Consider the following 13,456-nt stretch of genomic DNA (forward strand, 5'->3'; position numbering starts at 1 on the left):
CTCCGGTTTCCTCCCACATCCAAAGACACGCAGTCAGGTTAATTGGAGCAACTAACAATTGTGTGTTTGTTCTGTGATGAACTGGCAACCTGTTTGGAATGTTTCCTACCTTTTCCCCCTGGAATCAGACCCACTGTGACCCTAAATATGATAAAACGGTGGTAAAACAGACAATAAATGAATGAATGAACTTAAATAATACAACAGACACCAGATATAGATGTTGTAGACTAGAGTTTAGACTACTTAGTACTTTAGCTCAGCATTAGGTAATTATTAGTATTCAAAACAATGAAAAATGCGACAAAGGCAACACAAATTCAACTGTGTGAAAAAAAACAGGTTATATAAACAGGAATGAATGTGTGAATAAATTCAGGTCTTCTCCAGACACTGAATATTAAGAAGAGCATCAAGATGTGAACTTCATTACCAGGTGAGTAATTCAGGTGAGAGTCTCTACACCAAAACCGAACATGACAAATATCAACACTGATATCACAACGAAGTGCGTTTTTGATCAGTCTGCCCCCTCAGTGGTGACCGATGACACGGCGTTGATGTAGTACGGCCCCTCCTTCAGGTACGTCCTCAGCTTCAGGTGATTCTGAGCGCCGAAGATCTCCTGCGTGCTGGCCGAGCTCAACAGCGCTCCCACCAGCTCGTACTTGCGGTCTTTCGCCTCCTTCCCCTTGCCGACGGAGCGCTCCACTACCCATTCTGCGAATCCTGGTGATGACATCATCATTCTCTGGCCCCACGCCTGGCACGCTATCGCCTGCCGTTCAAAATATTAAATCAGCGTATGAGTGCTTACTTATTTTATTGGGATTTTAACGTCATGTTTTACACACTTTGGTTACATTCATGACAGGACAAGTGGTTGCACAAGATTCCCACACAGTTATGGACAATTTTGTATCTCCAGTTCGACTCACTTGCATGTCTTTGGACTGGAAACCGGAGCTCCCGGAGGAAACCCACACAGACGTGGGGAGAACATGCAAACTCCACACAGCAAGGAATCAAACCAAAGATCTTCTTGCTGTGAGGAGACAGTGTCAGCCACTGAGCCACCGTGATGCCCAAACGAGTGTAACTGAAATGCAGACTGTTTAATCTAATTTAGCGTTTCCTAGCGGTCAGACCACTACCGACAAGCCAGTGTTATTAAAAACACCAAATCTTTTTTGGACCATAGAATGTGGGTCTACTGAGACCAGGGTGTAATTCTGGTTTACAACTTCCTAAGCAGCCTTGATACCCACCTATGGATCACTACCTACTAAAAATGAACAACCAAGGTAAGGTGAAAAGCAAAATGATTTAGACAGTAGGGTGATTGTTTTTAGATAGAGATTCGAATACAGTGGAACCTCAATTTAACGGACTAAAAGGTCTGTAAAATGCACTGGTAAATAAATATTTAAATTGCCGTACTCTACTACTGGGGAAAATTTTAATTTACCTTGTGTGGTGGAGGGTGTTTTTTTTTTTTTTTTGGCCGTGATCGTATAGTGGGGACTTCATTTACTCTATTACTCTGAGTCTGAAGCACTGTTGGTGGCTACTGGAGCAATGCTGGTGCATAATTAAGCACTAGTACTTGCAGAAATTAAGCATAAAACACAGAGCAAAAGGCGAGAACAAAGCAAGCCTCCCGACAAAACAAAGCCCATCACTCTTTCATTTACAGCTAAGCATAACCATTGGAATTTAGTCCCAAAATCATTTACACTGATCAGCCATAACATTAAAACCACCTTCTTGTTTCTACACTCACTGTCCATTTAATCAGCTCCACTTACCATATAGAAGCACTTTGTAGTTCTACAATTACTGACTGTAGTCCATCTATTTCTCTACATACCTTTTTAACCTGCTTTCACCCTGTTCCTCAATGGTCAGGACCCCCACAGGACCACCACAGAGCAGGTATTATTTAGGTGGTGGATGATTCTCAGCACTGCAGTGACCATGACATGGTGGTGGTGTGTTAGTGTGTGTTGTGCTGGTATGAGTGGATCAGACACAGCAGTGCTACTGGAGTTTTTAAACACCGTGTCCACTCACTGTCCACTCTATTAGACACTCCTACCTAGTTGGTCCACCTTGTAGATGTAAAGTCAGAGACGATCGCTCATCTATTGCTGCTGTTTGAGTTGGTCATCTTCTAGACCTTCATCACTGTCCACGGGGCGCGCCATTGGCTGGATATTTTTGGTTGGTGGACTATTCTCAGTCCAGCAGTGACAGTGAGGTGTTTAAAAACTCCATCAGTGCTGCTATGTTATGGCTGATCGGTTTATATTCAATAAATGCCTCAAGAATGTGACCCAGCCACATCACTAGCCTCCTAATAACTTCATCTGGAATGTTTTGTCAAGACTTCATGGTAGCCTGTTTTTAGGTTTAGTTTTTAGTTGATTTACATTTACATTTTGGGCATTTAGCAGACGCCTTTATCCAAAGCGATTTACAGTACTGGGACAGTATACAGTCTAAGCAATTGAGGGTTAAGAGCCTTGCTCAAGTACCTTAACCACTAGACTACAATGACCCAACTAATATTAAGGCATTCCCATTAGAAATAAGAACCTACTTTCTATTTGCAATTCTCTATTACCCACATTCGATAGTTTTAAGATACTTACAATGAATATGCGCAGTGCACTGCAGTGTAACTCAGGGAAGGGCTGAGTGCTGATGTTCCTGATCATTTCCAGAGGCTCGGCGCTCAGACAGCGAAACCACGACTCTGTAAGCTGCAGTAAGTCATCAGTTTGCTGCTCCACCTGGATAAAACACACAGACACGTTTCATTCTAGATGCTGAACTAGATCTGCTCTTGGTGTTTACGTTCATCTTACTGCCTTCTACATTACTGCCATGTTGATTATGTTACCCTGTCAATAATCAATAAATCAGATCATAAAATGTATGTTTTTTTGCAATTCTTCCCAAGTTTCCTCCCAATCTAGTCATGACCTCCACTCCTGACCGAGGAACGCCGTGACTAGAACCCCTCCGACACATGTGCAGTAGCCGACTGCATCTTAGTTCATATGGGGCTCAGTCTTGTGCACGGAGAGTCACATCATCGTCCGTCTCTGTGCAGGCGGCATCGATCAGCCAGCAGAGGTCATTCCTGCATCAGCTATGAGGAATTCCCTTCAGCATCAAACCCAACCAATCATTGTCCGTATAGGCGCCAAGCCTGCCGGTAGATATATTTTGATGTGACTTAATACGTGTGTTGGCTATCTGATCATTATTGACAAAATTTGCTTCCCTATTTAAGATTAAACCCTTGCTGTCAAAAAAACATCAGGGCAAGACTAAAGTTTACCAGAGAACACCTAGACAAAGACCAGGACTTTGAACAAAGTGCTTTGGACAGATGAATCCAAAGTTGAATTATTTAGGCACAGTAACAGAAGACATGTTTGGCGCAAACCAAACACAGCATTTGAGCACAAGAACCTCATACCAGCTGTAAAGCATGGAGGTGGAAATGTCATGGTTTGGGGCTGATTTGCAGCAGCAGGGCCTAACAAGCTCTCTATTATACTGTAGAATCCACGATGACTTCTTCACTGTATCAGAAGGTGCTTGAGGAAAATGTAAGACCATCTGTCCAAAAACTGGAGCTGAAACGGAGGTGGACCATGCAGCATGACAATGACCCAAAACATTCCTGTAAATCCACCAAGGAATGGCTCAAAGGAAAGACATGGAGAGTCCTGAAATGGCCAAGTCAAAGCCCGGATCTTAATCCTATTGAGATGCTGTGGGTTGATTTGAAACGGTCTGTGCATGCAAGAAACCCCTCAAACCTCACACAGCTGAGGAAATTCTGCATGGATGAGTGGGAAAAACTTTCTCCCAGTCGATGTCAGAGACTAGTAGATGGTTATAGGAAACGTCTAATTGAGGTTATTTTAGCCAAAGGGGGGAATACCAGCTATTAGGGCATAGGGTGTGCTAACCAAAATGTCCATATGTTTAATTATGGGGTGTCTGAACTTTTTCACATGACTGTACATGTGTAGAGTACAATAAAATTATTTGTTCGCATATCCCAGCTTGTTTGGAAGCTGAGGTCAGAGTGCAGGGTCAGCCATTGTACGGCACCCCTAGAGCAGACAGGGTTAAGGGCCTTGCTTATGGACCCAACAGTATTTAAACCGACAATCTTCCGATTGATAGCCCAAAGCTCTGCCTACTAGGCTACCACTGTCCCATTCAACATAAAAACAATCAACTAGCTATAATTCCTTAATTTCTGATATTCCAAGGTTTTCCAGAATGTAAGCGTACTCTATAAGCCATTAGGCAGATAAATAAGGACGTGTGTCACAACTAGCTGCCCAGTTCTTAGTTTTTATGATTCACAAAACCTTGCATGACTTACTACACAAAACACAGACACACAGATACACACACACTCACAGGTAGTGTAAGCAGTTGAGCAAGAGCCTCCAAACTCCTCGCTCGTAGATCAGTGGCTCCATCTTTGGCTAGCTGACTTATTCGCTTCAAGACTGCTTTAAACTGTTCACCTGGGACACACACACACCCACCCAAAAAAAAAGAAATAAGTCACACACACAATAAAGAATGCAAAGAGTTTTTTTTTTACACACACACAGACCTGTTTTATGCAAGACCTGTTTGCCCTCCACAGTGCCACCCAGCACTCCAAGTGTATCCAGGGCCACGGGAATCTGCGTTGGGTCAGGGTTCATCGCCATGGCAAACACCGTGTTGAGGAACGCCGGGTAATTCTCACACACCTGCTGTGGACTGTCCATAATTGCCAAATTACCGAAGAACTTCACCAGACCTGAGGAAAGACAGAATGCAGCTGAAGCATAAAAATGCAGTGTTTAAATGCTGATGTGTACGAACACACACACCTGGAAGATAGAAGCTGGAGAATGGGTCGGACTCTGCCGCCATGATCATGTTGGATATTCTGTCCATGATCCCTTGCTGTGCCAGGTACTGGCGACCATGTTGGCTCTCAGCCAGATTAGTGACCATCTCTATAGCAGTGGCTCTGAAAAAGTAAAAGACTTAAATTTTTAAACAGGTACCACTTTGGTACCCAGTAAATCAGGTGGTTGGTTGCAAACTGTGTGGTTGTAATTTTTTTTCATTTTCTACCCATTTTCCTCCCGATTTAGCGCACTCAATTTGTCTTCCACTGCTGAGGGATACCCGATTGCATCCGAGGAGAGCACGTCGATGTACACGCCTCTTCAGACACATGCACAGCCCTCCTCTTCTCGCCCCTGCATTCTGCACAGGCGTCTCTTCCGCCAATCAGGGTCCTTACACAGCGTATGAAGAACCACCCACACATAGTCCAGCCCCCACCCTGCAGATACGGTGGCCAGTTAGTATCTGCTGCAGGCACTGCCCATTGTGCCCGCCAGATGGCGCCCAGCCGACCGGTGGCAACACAGGGTTTCGAACCGAGCAGCTCAGAATATCGGTGCTGGTGTGCTAGCGGAATATCCCGCTGCACCCTGGTTGTAATGTTTAATTCTTGCTGAAATTAATTTACTTGCAGTCTACATGCTATGCTTAAACCATTAGTGCAACCCATGCCACTGCTACACTGTGCTAACTGGATGTGGGATAAAGGCCTAAAGTATTAAGGTCAATGAGAATATATTAATACTCAGTTTTAATTAAAAGCCATCCAAACCAAGCCAATGTCCAAGCCATTCTGGACACCACCAGTTGTGTTTGTGTGGATGCCCGGTCAGGTCAGTGACACTGTTGACATTCAAACACTTCACAGTGGTGTGCCAGCACTACAATAACTGTTTAAAGTGTGTGTCTGGAGGGCAGGTTTTTTTTTTTTTATGTTTGTTGTTTTTTTTTTTTTTTACCTGACAAGAACATCGTCTCCGGTCAGCTCCTCGAGCAGCTGAGTGATCAAGCTGCTGTTGGCACAGTAACCCAAATAGACAGGAGATACAGAAGAGATTTCCACCACAAGCTACACACAAACACACACACACACACACATTAAACAGATCTACACACCTACATATATTATAAAAGTTAATGTATAAATAGATACAATAATAACCCAATACATGAGGACCATGCAGTCAATACAGATCTGACTTTACAAGACATCTGAAGGTGTCTTTCAGGTCCCTAAATTTCTGTATGTTACAAGGTGGATGGTCCTAAAGTGCATAGTAAATTCACATGATCTTCCATTGCTCTGATGTCCAGTTCTAATGCCTGCATGTCCATTGCAGGGGCTTTGGTCAGTGGACAGGAAATATCCCTAAACACACATTCACCTCATCACCAGTATTAAAATGATCTGCAATCTGAGCCACAGCATGCCTTCCTTCTGTGAGTCCATACCAGATACCATAGCCTTCATGTCCTTTGACATCAATGATTCTTGACCACACCCTGTTGGCGGTTAGTAGCTTGTCCCTCCTTGAATCAGTGTTGTTGGGTACTAATCACAGCTGCCCTTAGATCTTTTGCTGCCCATATCTACTACATTCAACGTGTGTACTAGGAGTAACTACTATCAGCCCACATTTCATATCCCTGGCTGTGACATGCACACTTTTGAGGGCTGGTCCTAATGTTTTGGCTCATCATTGTACACGCACATTGAACTAATTCATAAATGTACTTAAATATCTATTTAGGTGTCAGTGAAATGACCGATGCTCACCTCATACACTCTGTATCTGATGATGTCACTGATGGCCATCACATTCTTGAGCTCATTCAGCAAATTGGTGCGGAAAAGTGCATCAAGTCCAGCCTTTGTGTTGCTCAGCTTGCTGAGGGCAGCTATGGCCTAATAGCAAGATAACAAACAGTGATGAAACAATAAGTGCCATAGGGGCTCCACAGCACACTATCTACCAACAACCTATCACACATACCAATCTCCAAATTATACATTTTTAATTGCTTAGAAGAACAGAGACTAGAACAACTGTACACATATGGATCAAAAATATGTGAATACCTGCCGCTCAGGTGGCGCAGAGGTAAAAACACACGCTGGAACACCAGAGCTGGGATCTCGAATACATCGTATCGAGTCTCAGCTCTGTCTGCCGGCTGGACCGAGCAGCCACATGAACAACGATTGGCCTGTTGTTCATATAGGGGTGGGATATTAAGCCAGATAGGGACTCTCTCATAACTGATACAACTACAACCTCTGCTGGCTGATCGATGGCGCCTGCACAGAGACAAGGAAAGAGTGCTGTCAGGGTGTGTCTCTCCGTACACAGTGCTGATCCGCATATGCACTCGTCAAGGGTAGGTGACAAGATGCTTACGGCTGCTGCCCACGTGTCGGAGGGGGCGTGGGTTAGCTTCGTTCTCCTCAATCAGAGCCGGGGTCGGCATTAGTGGAGAGGAGGCATGACGCAATCGGGCAATTGGACGCGCTAAAGTCGGGAGAAAAGGGAGAAAATGCATAACAGTATACAGTGGGGGAAATAAGTATTTGATCCCCTGCTGATTTTGTAAGTTTACCCCCTTACAAAGACTTGAACAGTCTATAATTTTATGGAAGGTTTATTTTAACAGAGAGAGACAGAATATCAACAAAAAATCTAGAAAAAAAACATTAAATAAAAGTTATAAATTAATTTGTATTTAATTAAGGGAAATAAGTATTTGATCCCCTACCAACCAGCAAGAATTCTGACCCCCACAGACCGGTTATGTGCCCATGAGGCACACAAATTAGTCCTGTCCCTGTATAAAAGACTCCTGTCACAGAATCCGGTTTCTTCCGTTCAAATCTCTCGACCACCATGGGCAAGACCAAAGAGCTATCAAAGGACGTCAGGGACAAGATTGTAGACCTGCACAAGGCTGGAATGGGCTACAAGACCATCAGCAAGAAGTTTGGTGAGAAAGAGACCACTGTTGGTGTGATCATTCGAAAATGGAAGAAATACAAGATCACAATCAATCACCCTCACTCTGGAGCTCCATGCAAGATCTCACCTGGTGGGGTAAGAATGATTCTGAGAAAGGTGAGGTCAGTCCAGAATTACACGGGAGGAGCTTGTCAATGATCTCAAGGGAGCTGGGAGCACAGTCACCAAGAAAACCATTAGTAACACACTTCGCCGTAATGGATTGAGATCCTGCAGTGCCCGCAAAGTCCCTCTGCTCAAGAAGGCTCATGTACAGGCCCGTCTGAAGATTGCCAATGAACACCTGAATGATTCAGAGAAAGCTTGGGAGAATGTGATATGGTCAGATGAGACCAAAATTGAGCTCTTTGGCATCAACTCCACTCGCCGTGTTTGGAGGCAAAGAAATGCCCGGTGGGGATGGTGTTCTTGGGGTCATATCCAGCATTTCTCTGCTCCCAGCTCCCTTGAGATCATTGACAAGCTCCTCCCGTGTAATTCTGGACTGACCTCACCTTTCTCAGAATCATTCTTACCCCACCAGGTGAGATCTTGCATGGAGCTCCAGAGTGAGGGTGATTGACTGTGATCTTGTATTTCCTCCATTTTCGAATGATCGCACCAACAGTGGTCTCTTTCTCACCAAGCTTCTTGCTGATGGTCTTGTAGCCCATTCCAGCCTTGTGCAGGTCTACAATCTTGTCCCTGACGTCCTTTGATAGCTCTTTGGTCTTGCCCATGGTGGTCGAGAGATTTGAACGGAAGAAACTGATTCTGTGACAGGAGTCTTTTATACAGGGACAGGACTAATTTGTGTGCCTCATGGGCACATAACCGGTCTGTGGGGGTCAGAATTCTTGCTGGTTGGTAGGGGATCAAATACTTATTTCCCTTAATTAAATACAAATTAATTTATAACTTTTATTTAATGTTTTTTTTCTGGATTTTTGTTGATATTCTGTCTCTCTCTGTTAAAATAAACCTTCCATAAAAATTATAGACTGTTCAAGTCTTTGTAAGGGGGTAAACTTACAAAATCAGCAGGGGATCAAATACTTATTTCCCCCACTGTATATATAATATATATTATTTTTTTAACTGCCCTATTCTGTACACATAAGCTATTCTGAATCAGTAGATTGAAGCTAGTAGATGTTCAGTTTTAGGAGTAATGTCAGGACTGTGAAACCATACCTCTTTAGCTATGCCTATGCTGTCTGCCCCTATGCAGTGGATCGCATCCCGCAGAAGCTCAGGATAATTCAGCACCTCTGTGATTCCGGCAGCATGACCGATTACCCGCCCAATCTGAGAACAGAAAGAAAGTAGTTAGTACAAGAAGTTAAAAAAAAACCAAAGTGAATATTGTAGCCCATAGAACTGACCTGAGTAAGAGCGAGTACTTTTACTGAATCGTCTGGGTGCTTAAGTCCACCTTGAAGCTCTGCCTTGCAGTTCTGAGCCAGATAAGCAGGGTCTAAGACCTCCAAGACCCGCCCCAGAATCTCCACACACACTTCAATCTGTTCCCTGTCAACAGACGTACAGAACTTAGGTTTAATACAATGTTTACTGTATTTTTGAACACCGATAAAGGTAGACATGATACAAGTCTCTAAAACGTTTTTGGTTCAGAGTCCTATAGGAATGTTAAAAACATGTGTTACTACAGTATATCTTCAGGTGTATACAGGTATGCCAACACATATTCAAAAACAAATAATAGTAATATCAACATACACTGATCAGCCATAACATTAAAACCACCTCCTTGTTTCTACACTCACTGTCCATTTTATCAGCTCCACTTACCATACAGGAGCACTTTGTAGTTCTACAATTACTGACTGTAGTTCATCTGTTTCTCTGCATGCTTTGTTAGCCCCCTTTCATGCTGTTCTTCAATGGTCAAGACACCCACAGGACCACCACAGAGCAGGTATTATTTGGGTGATGGATCATTCTCAGCACTGCAGTGACACTGACATGGTGGTGGTGTGTTAGTGTGTGTTGTGCTGGTATGACACAGCAGCGTTGATGGAGTTTTTAAACATCTCACTGTCACTGCTGGACTGAGAATAGTCCACCAACTAAATATATCCAGCCAACAGCATCCCGTGGGCAGCGTCCTGTGGCCACTGATGAAGGTCTAGATTAGAAGATGACCGACTCAAACAGCAGCAATAGATGAGCGCTCGTCTCTGACTTTACATCTACAAGGTGGACCAACTAGGTAGGAGTGTCTAATAGAGTGGACAGTGAGTGGACACGGTATTTAAAAACTCCAGCAGCGCTGCTGTGGCTGTGTCTTATCCACTCATACCAGCACAACACACACTAACACACCACCACCATGTCAGTGTCACTGCAGAGCTGAGAATCATCCACGACCTAAATAATACCTGCTCTGTGGTGGTCCTGTGGGGGTCCTGACCATTGAAATACAGGGTGAAAGCCGGCTAAAAAAGTATGTAGAGAAATAGATGGACTACAGTCAGTAATTGTAGAACTACAAAGTGCTTCTATGGCTGATCGGTGTATAGTGAATAAACCAGAAATATAGCAACGTTTAACGCAGCACAATTTGCACCCTAGCCCACTACTGCTGAAATCCAGGGATCCGGGGTTCGAATCTTAGAGGTGCTGTCAGCCAGTCAGGTGTCTGAATGAAGGAAACTCTTGGAACAGTGGTGAATCCTGGTGGAGGCTGTGATGTTGTGGGGATGCTTTGATGCTACAGAAACTAGATGACTTGCCATAACTGACAGATCCATAAATTTCAGATCCTAAAAAATAGCAACCAGCCAGGATGATGCATTACAGTCATTAGATTGTGTTTATTTATAAGTAATTACATTTATTTTAATTTAGGGCTCATAGTTTCACTTTGAGACTTAGCTAATTCAGACATATTCATGGCATTTAAGCTTATCTATACCAAGGGTGGTACCAGTAATTTTAGGGTTGCCAGAAATACGTTTCTTATACCTTCTGCTTTGCATCTAATACACCAATGTACATTATCCCAGACATCCCAAGTCTCCCAGAAGTTCCGGGAGTCTCCCGCATATACATAGTGGCTCCCTGATGCCCGCAAGTCAGATAAAATCTCCCGGAATCTAGAACGAGCGGCCAAGAGCGCACGCACGCGCGCAGGCGACACAGACTTTTTTTCCCCATCGCGTATTAAATCCGTTATCTGATACAATCTAGTGCACTATGTAGGGACTAGAAATCAATTGTCTAATATACTGTCTAGTGCACTAAGTAGAGAACATAAATTCATATCTAAAATACTATCTAGTGCACTATGTAGGGAACATAAATCAATTGTCTAATATACTGTCTAGTGCACTGAGCTTGGAACATAAATCAGTTGTCTAATATACTGTCCAGTGCACTAAGTAGGGAACATTATTAATTATGTAATACACTATCTAGTGCACTATGTAAGGGACACAAATCATCATCTAGTTATACTTTCTAGTGCACTATGTAGTGAACATGAATGCGTTATCTAATACACTATCTAGTGCACTATGTAGGGAACATAAATCCGTGATCTGATATACAAACTAGTGCACTGTGTAGGGAACATAAACCAATTGTCTAATTCACTATCTAGTGCACTACGAAGGGAACATAAATTCATATCTAAAATACTATCTAGTGCATTACGTAGGGAACATAAATTCATATCTAAAATACTATCTAGTGCACTATGTAACTATCCGTTAACTAATACGCTACCTAAAGCATTATGTAAGAAACATAAGTCTATTATCTAATATACAATCTAGTGCACTATGTAGGGAACATAAATCTATTATCTTTCACACTATCTGGGGGTTTGGGGGTCGGGGTGCGGGGGTACCTCCCTGAAATGAGTTTTTGTAACTTGGGATGTCTGTTATCCTGAAGTGTTATGACATTAAATCTAATAAAGAGAAAGTTAAAACTTCAGTGACTGACTCAGCAATCTCAGAACATACTTGTTATTCGTGTTGAGTAAAAAGAAAATAATCCCCAGCTGAGGAGCGGTAAGAGTTTCTCTCAGAGAACTAACAGGAGTCGATAACACGGCGGTTCGGAGGTTCCTCAGCGCCTCCACAGGTTCCTCCAAGTCGGCTAGCTCTGTTAGCAATCCCTCGATGGATGCCGCCATGATGCTCAAACTGTTTGTATTGACTGTTGAGAGTGACGCGTGTGGCGTTATTAGACAAAACCCGCCAATCTGCGCTACAATTGGCTAAGTAAACCACAGACTCTTTCTGATTGGATAACTGACATGTCACTCGAATCGGTGTATCAAAGACCAGAGTTGCCAGGTTCGCAGTTTTACCGCCAATATGGACTTTTTTTTAAAACAAAATAAATAAATAAAAGAGAGATAAAAAGAACACAAAAAGTAAATACAAGTCACATTCAGTCTCTTTGATTTTGATTGTGATTATATTGTTATGTTTTTGAATACAGATCAGAATAATTTCTGATCTATAATTGTAATTATAGTTAATAATATTTTTATTAATATCAGAAGCAAAGTAAGATTAACAAAATATTTAAAAGTAGTACACTGGTAGTTTTCTTTCCTTTTATATATCCTGTTTTCTTTAAACGTACTGAAAGGTACAGTATTTGTTTGTAAACAGTATTTGAGATGGATAATTTCTTGAACTTGGCAACCCAGTTTGACGCTGTAACAACTTTGCCTACTGGTACTAACCTGGAATAGCAAGTTGTACAACACTCACTCACTCACACTTTCTTAACCGCTTACACAGTTAGGGTGGGGTGCTGTAGCCTATCCCAGCTTTTCAATGGGCGCAAGGCACACAGTAACACCCTGGACGGGACACCAGTCTATCACAGGGCAGACACACATACACACACACACCCATTCACCTATAGGACAATTCAGTGTCTCCACTGCATGTTTTTGGACTGTGGGTGGAAACCAGAGCTCCCGGAGGAAACCCACGCAGACATGGGGAGAACATGCAAACTCCGCACAAAAAGTACCCGGACCGCCCACACAGGCACACAGTAACACCCTGGACGGGACGCCAGTCCATCGCAGGGCACACACATACACACACAGACATACACTCATTCCCCTATAGGGCAATTCAGTGTCTCCAATTAACCTGACTGCATGTTTTTGGACTGTGGGTGGAAACCAGAGCTCTCAGAGGAAACCCACGCAGACAAGGGGAGAACATGCAAACTACGCACAGAAAGTACCACCTGGGGATTGAACACAGGACCTTCTTGCTGTGAGGCGACAGTGCTACCCACTGAGCTACCGTGCCACCAAGTTGTACAACATTTGGTAAATAAATAATAATAAATAAATACATTTAATACATTCATGTATGTATTTTTACTAACCGTTACATCAGGGCAGGAATACACTACGGACAGGGTGTCAATCCATTTTAAGGCATTACATGCTCCTACCAGTATCTGTCTACTTACCTACTCACACCTGGGGCCGATTTTGAGTAGCCAATCCAAATTCT

At 43.1% G+C, this 13,456-nt stretch overlaps 1 protein-coding gene across 1 annotated transcript; it reads right to left on the reverse strand.

Moving 5' to 3' along the window:
- Positions 1–236: 236 nt before the first annotated feature.
- Positions 237–12,109, reverse strand: psmd5 (proteasome 26S subunit, non-ATPase 5). Its single transcript, XM_063011542.1, has 10 exons — positions 11,927–12,109; positions 9,320–9,464; positions 9,129–9,242; positions 6,722–6,850; positions 5,904–6,013; positions 4,920–5,062; positions 4,655–4,846; positions 4,453–4,562; positions 2,655–2,795; positions 237–778 (listed from the first exon to the last, which is right to left on the reverse strand). Exons 1-10 carry the CDS (start codon positions 12,097–12,099, stop codon positions 521–523), a joined length of 1,515 nt encoding a protein of 504 aa, XP_062867612.1. The 5' UTR covers positions 12,100–12,109; the 3' UTR covers positions 237–520.
- Between the last annotated feature and the right edge of the window lie 1,347 nt (positions 12,110–13,456).

Source organism: Trichomycterus rosablanca, chromosome 16 (genome assembly GCF_030014385.1).
Source record: "Trichomycterus rosablanca isolate fTriRos1 chromosome 16, fTriRos1.hap1, whole genome shotgun sequence".
In the NCBI taxonomy this organism is placed as follows: Eukaryota; Metazoa; Chordata; class Actinopteri; order Siluriformes; family Trichomycteridae; genus Trichomycterus; species Trichomycterus rosablanca.

Coding starts and splice junctions, on each gene's coding strand:
- psmd5 (XM_063011542.1), bottom strand. CDS start 12,099: ATGGCGGCATCCATCGAGGGATTGCTAACAGAGCTAGCCGACTTGGAG. Junction 9,465..11,926: donor TTACTCAACACGAATAACAA/GTATGTTCTGAG, acceptor GTCTGTTGACAG/GGAACAGATTGAAGTGTGTG. Junction 4,847..4,919: donor CTCCAGCTTCTATCTTCCAG/GTGTGTGTGTTC, acceptor GTCTTTCCTCAG/GTCTGGTGAAGTTCTTCGGT.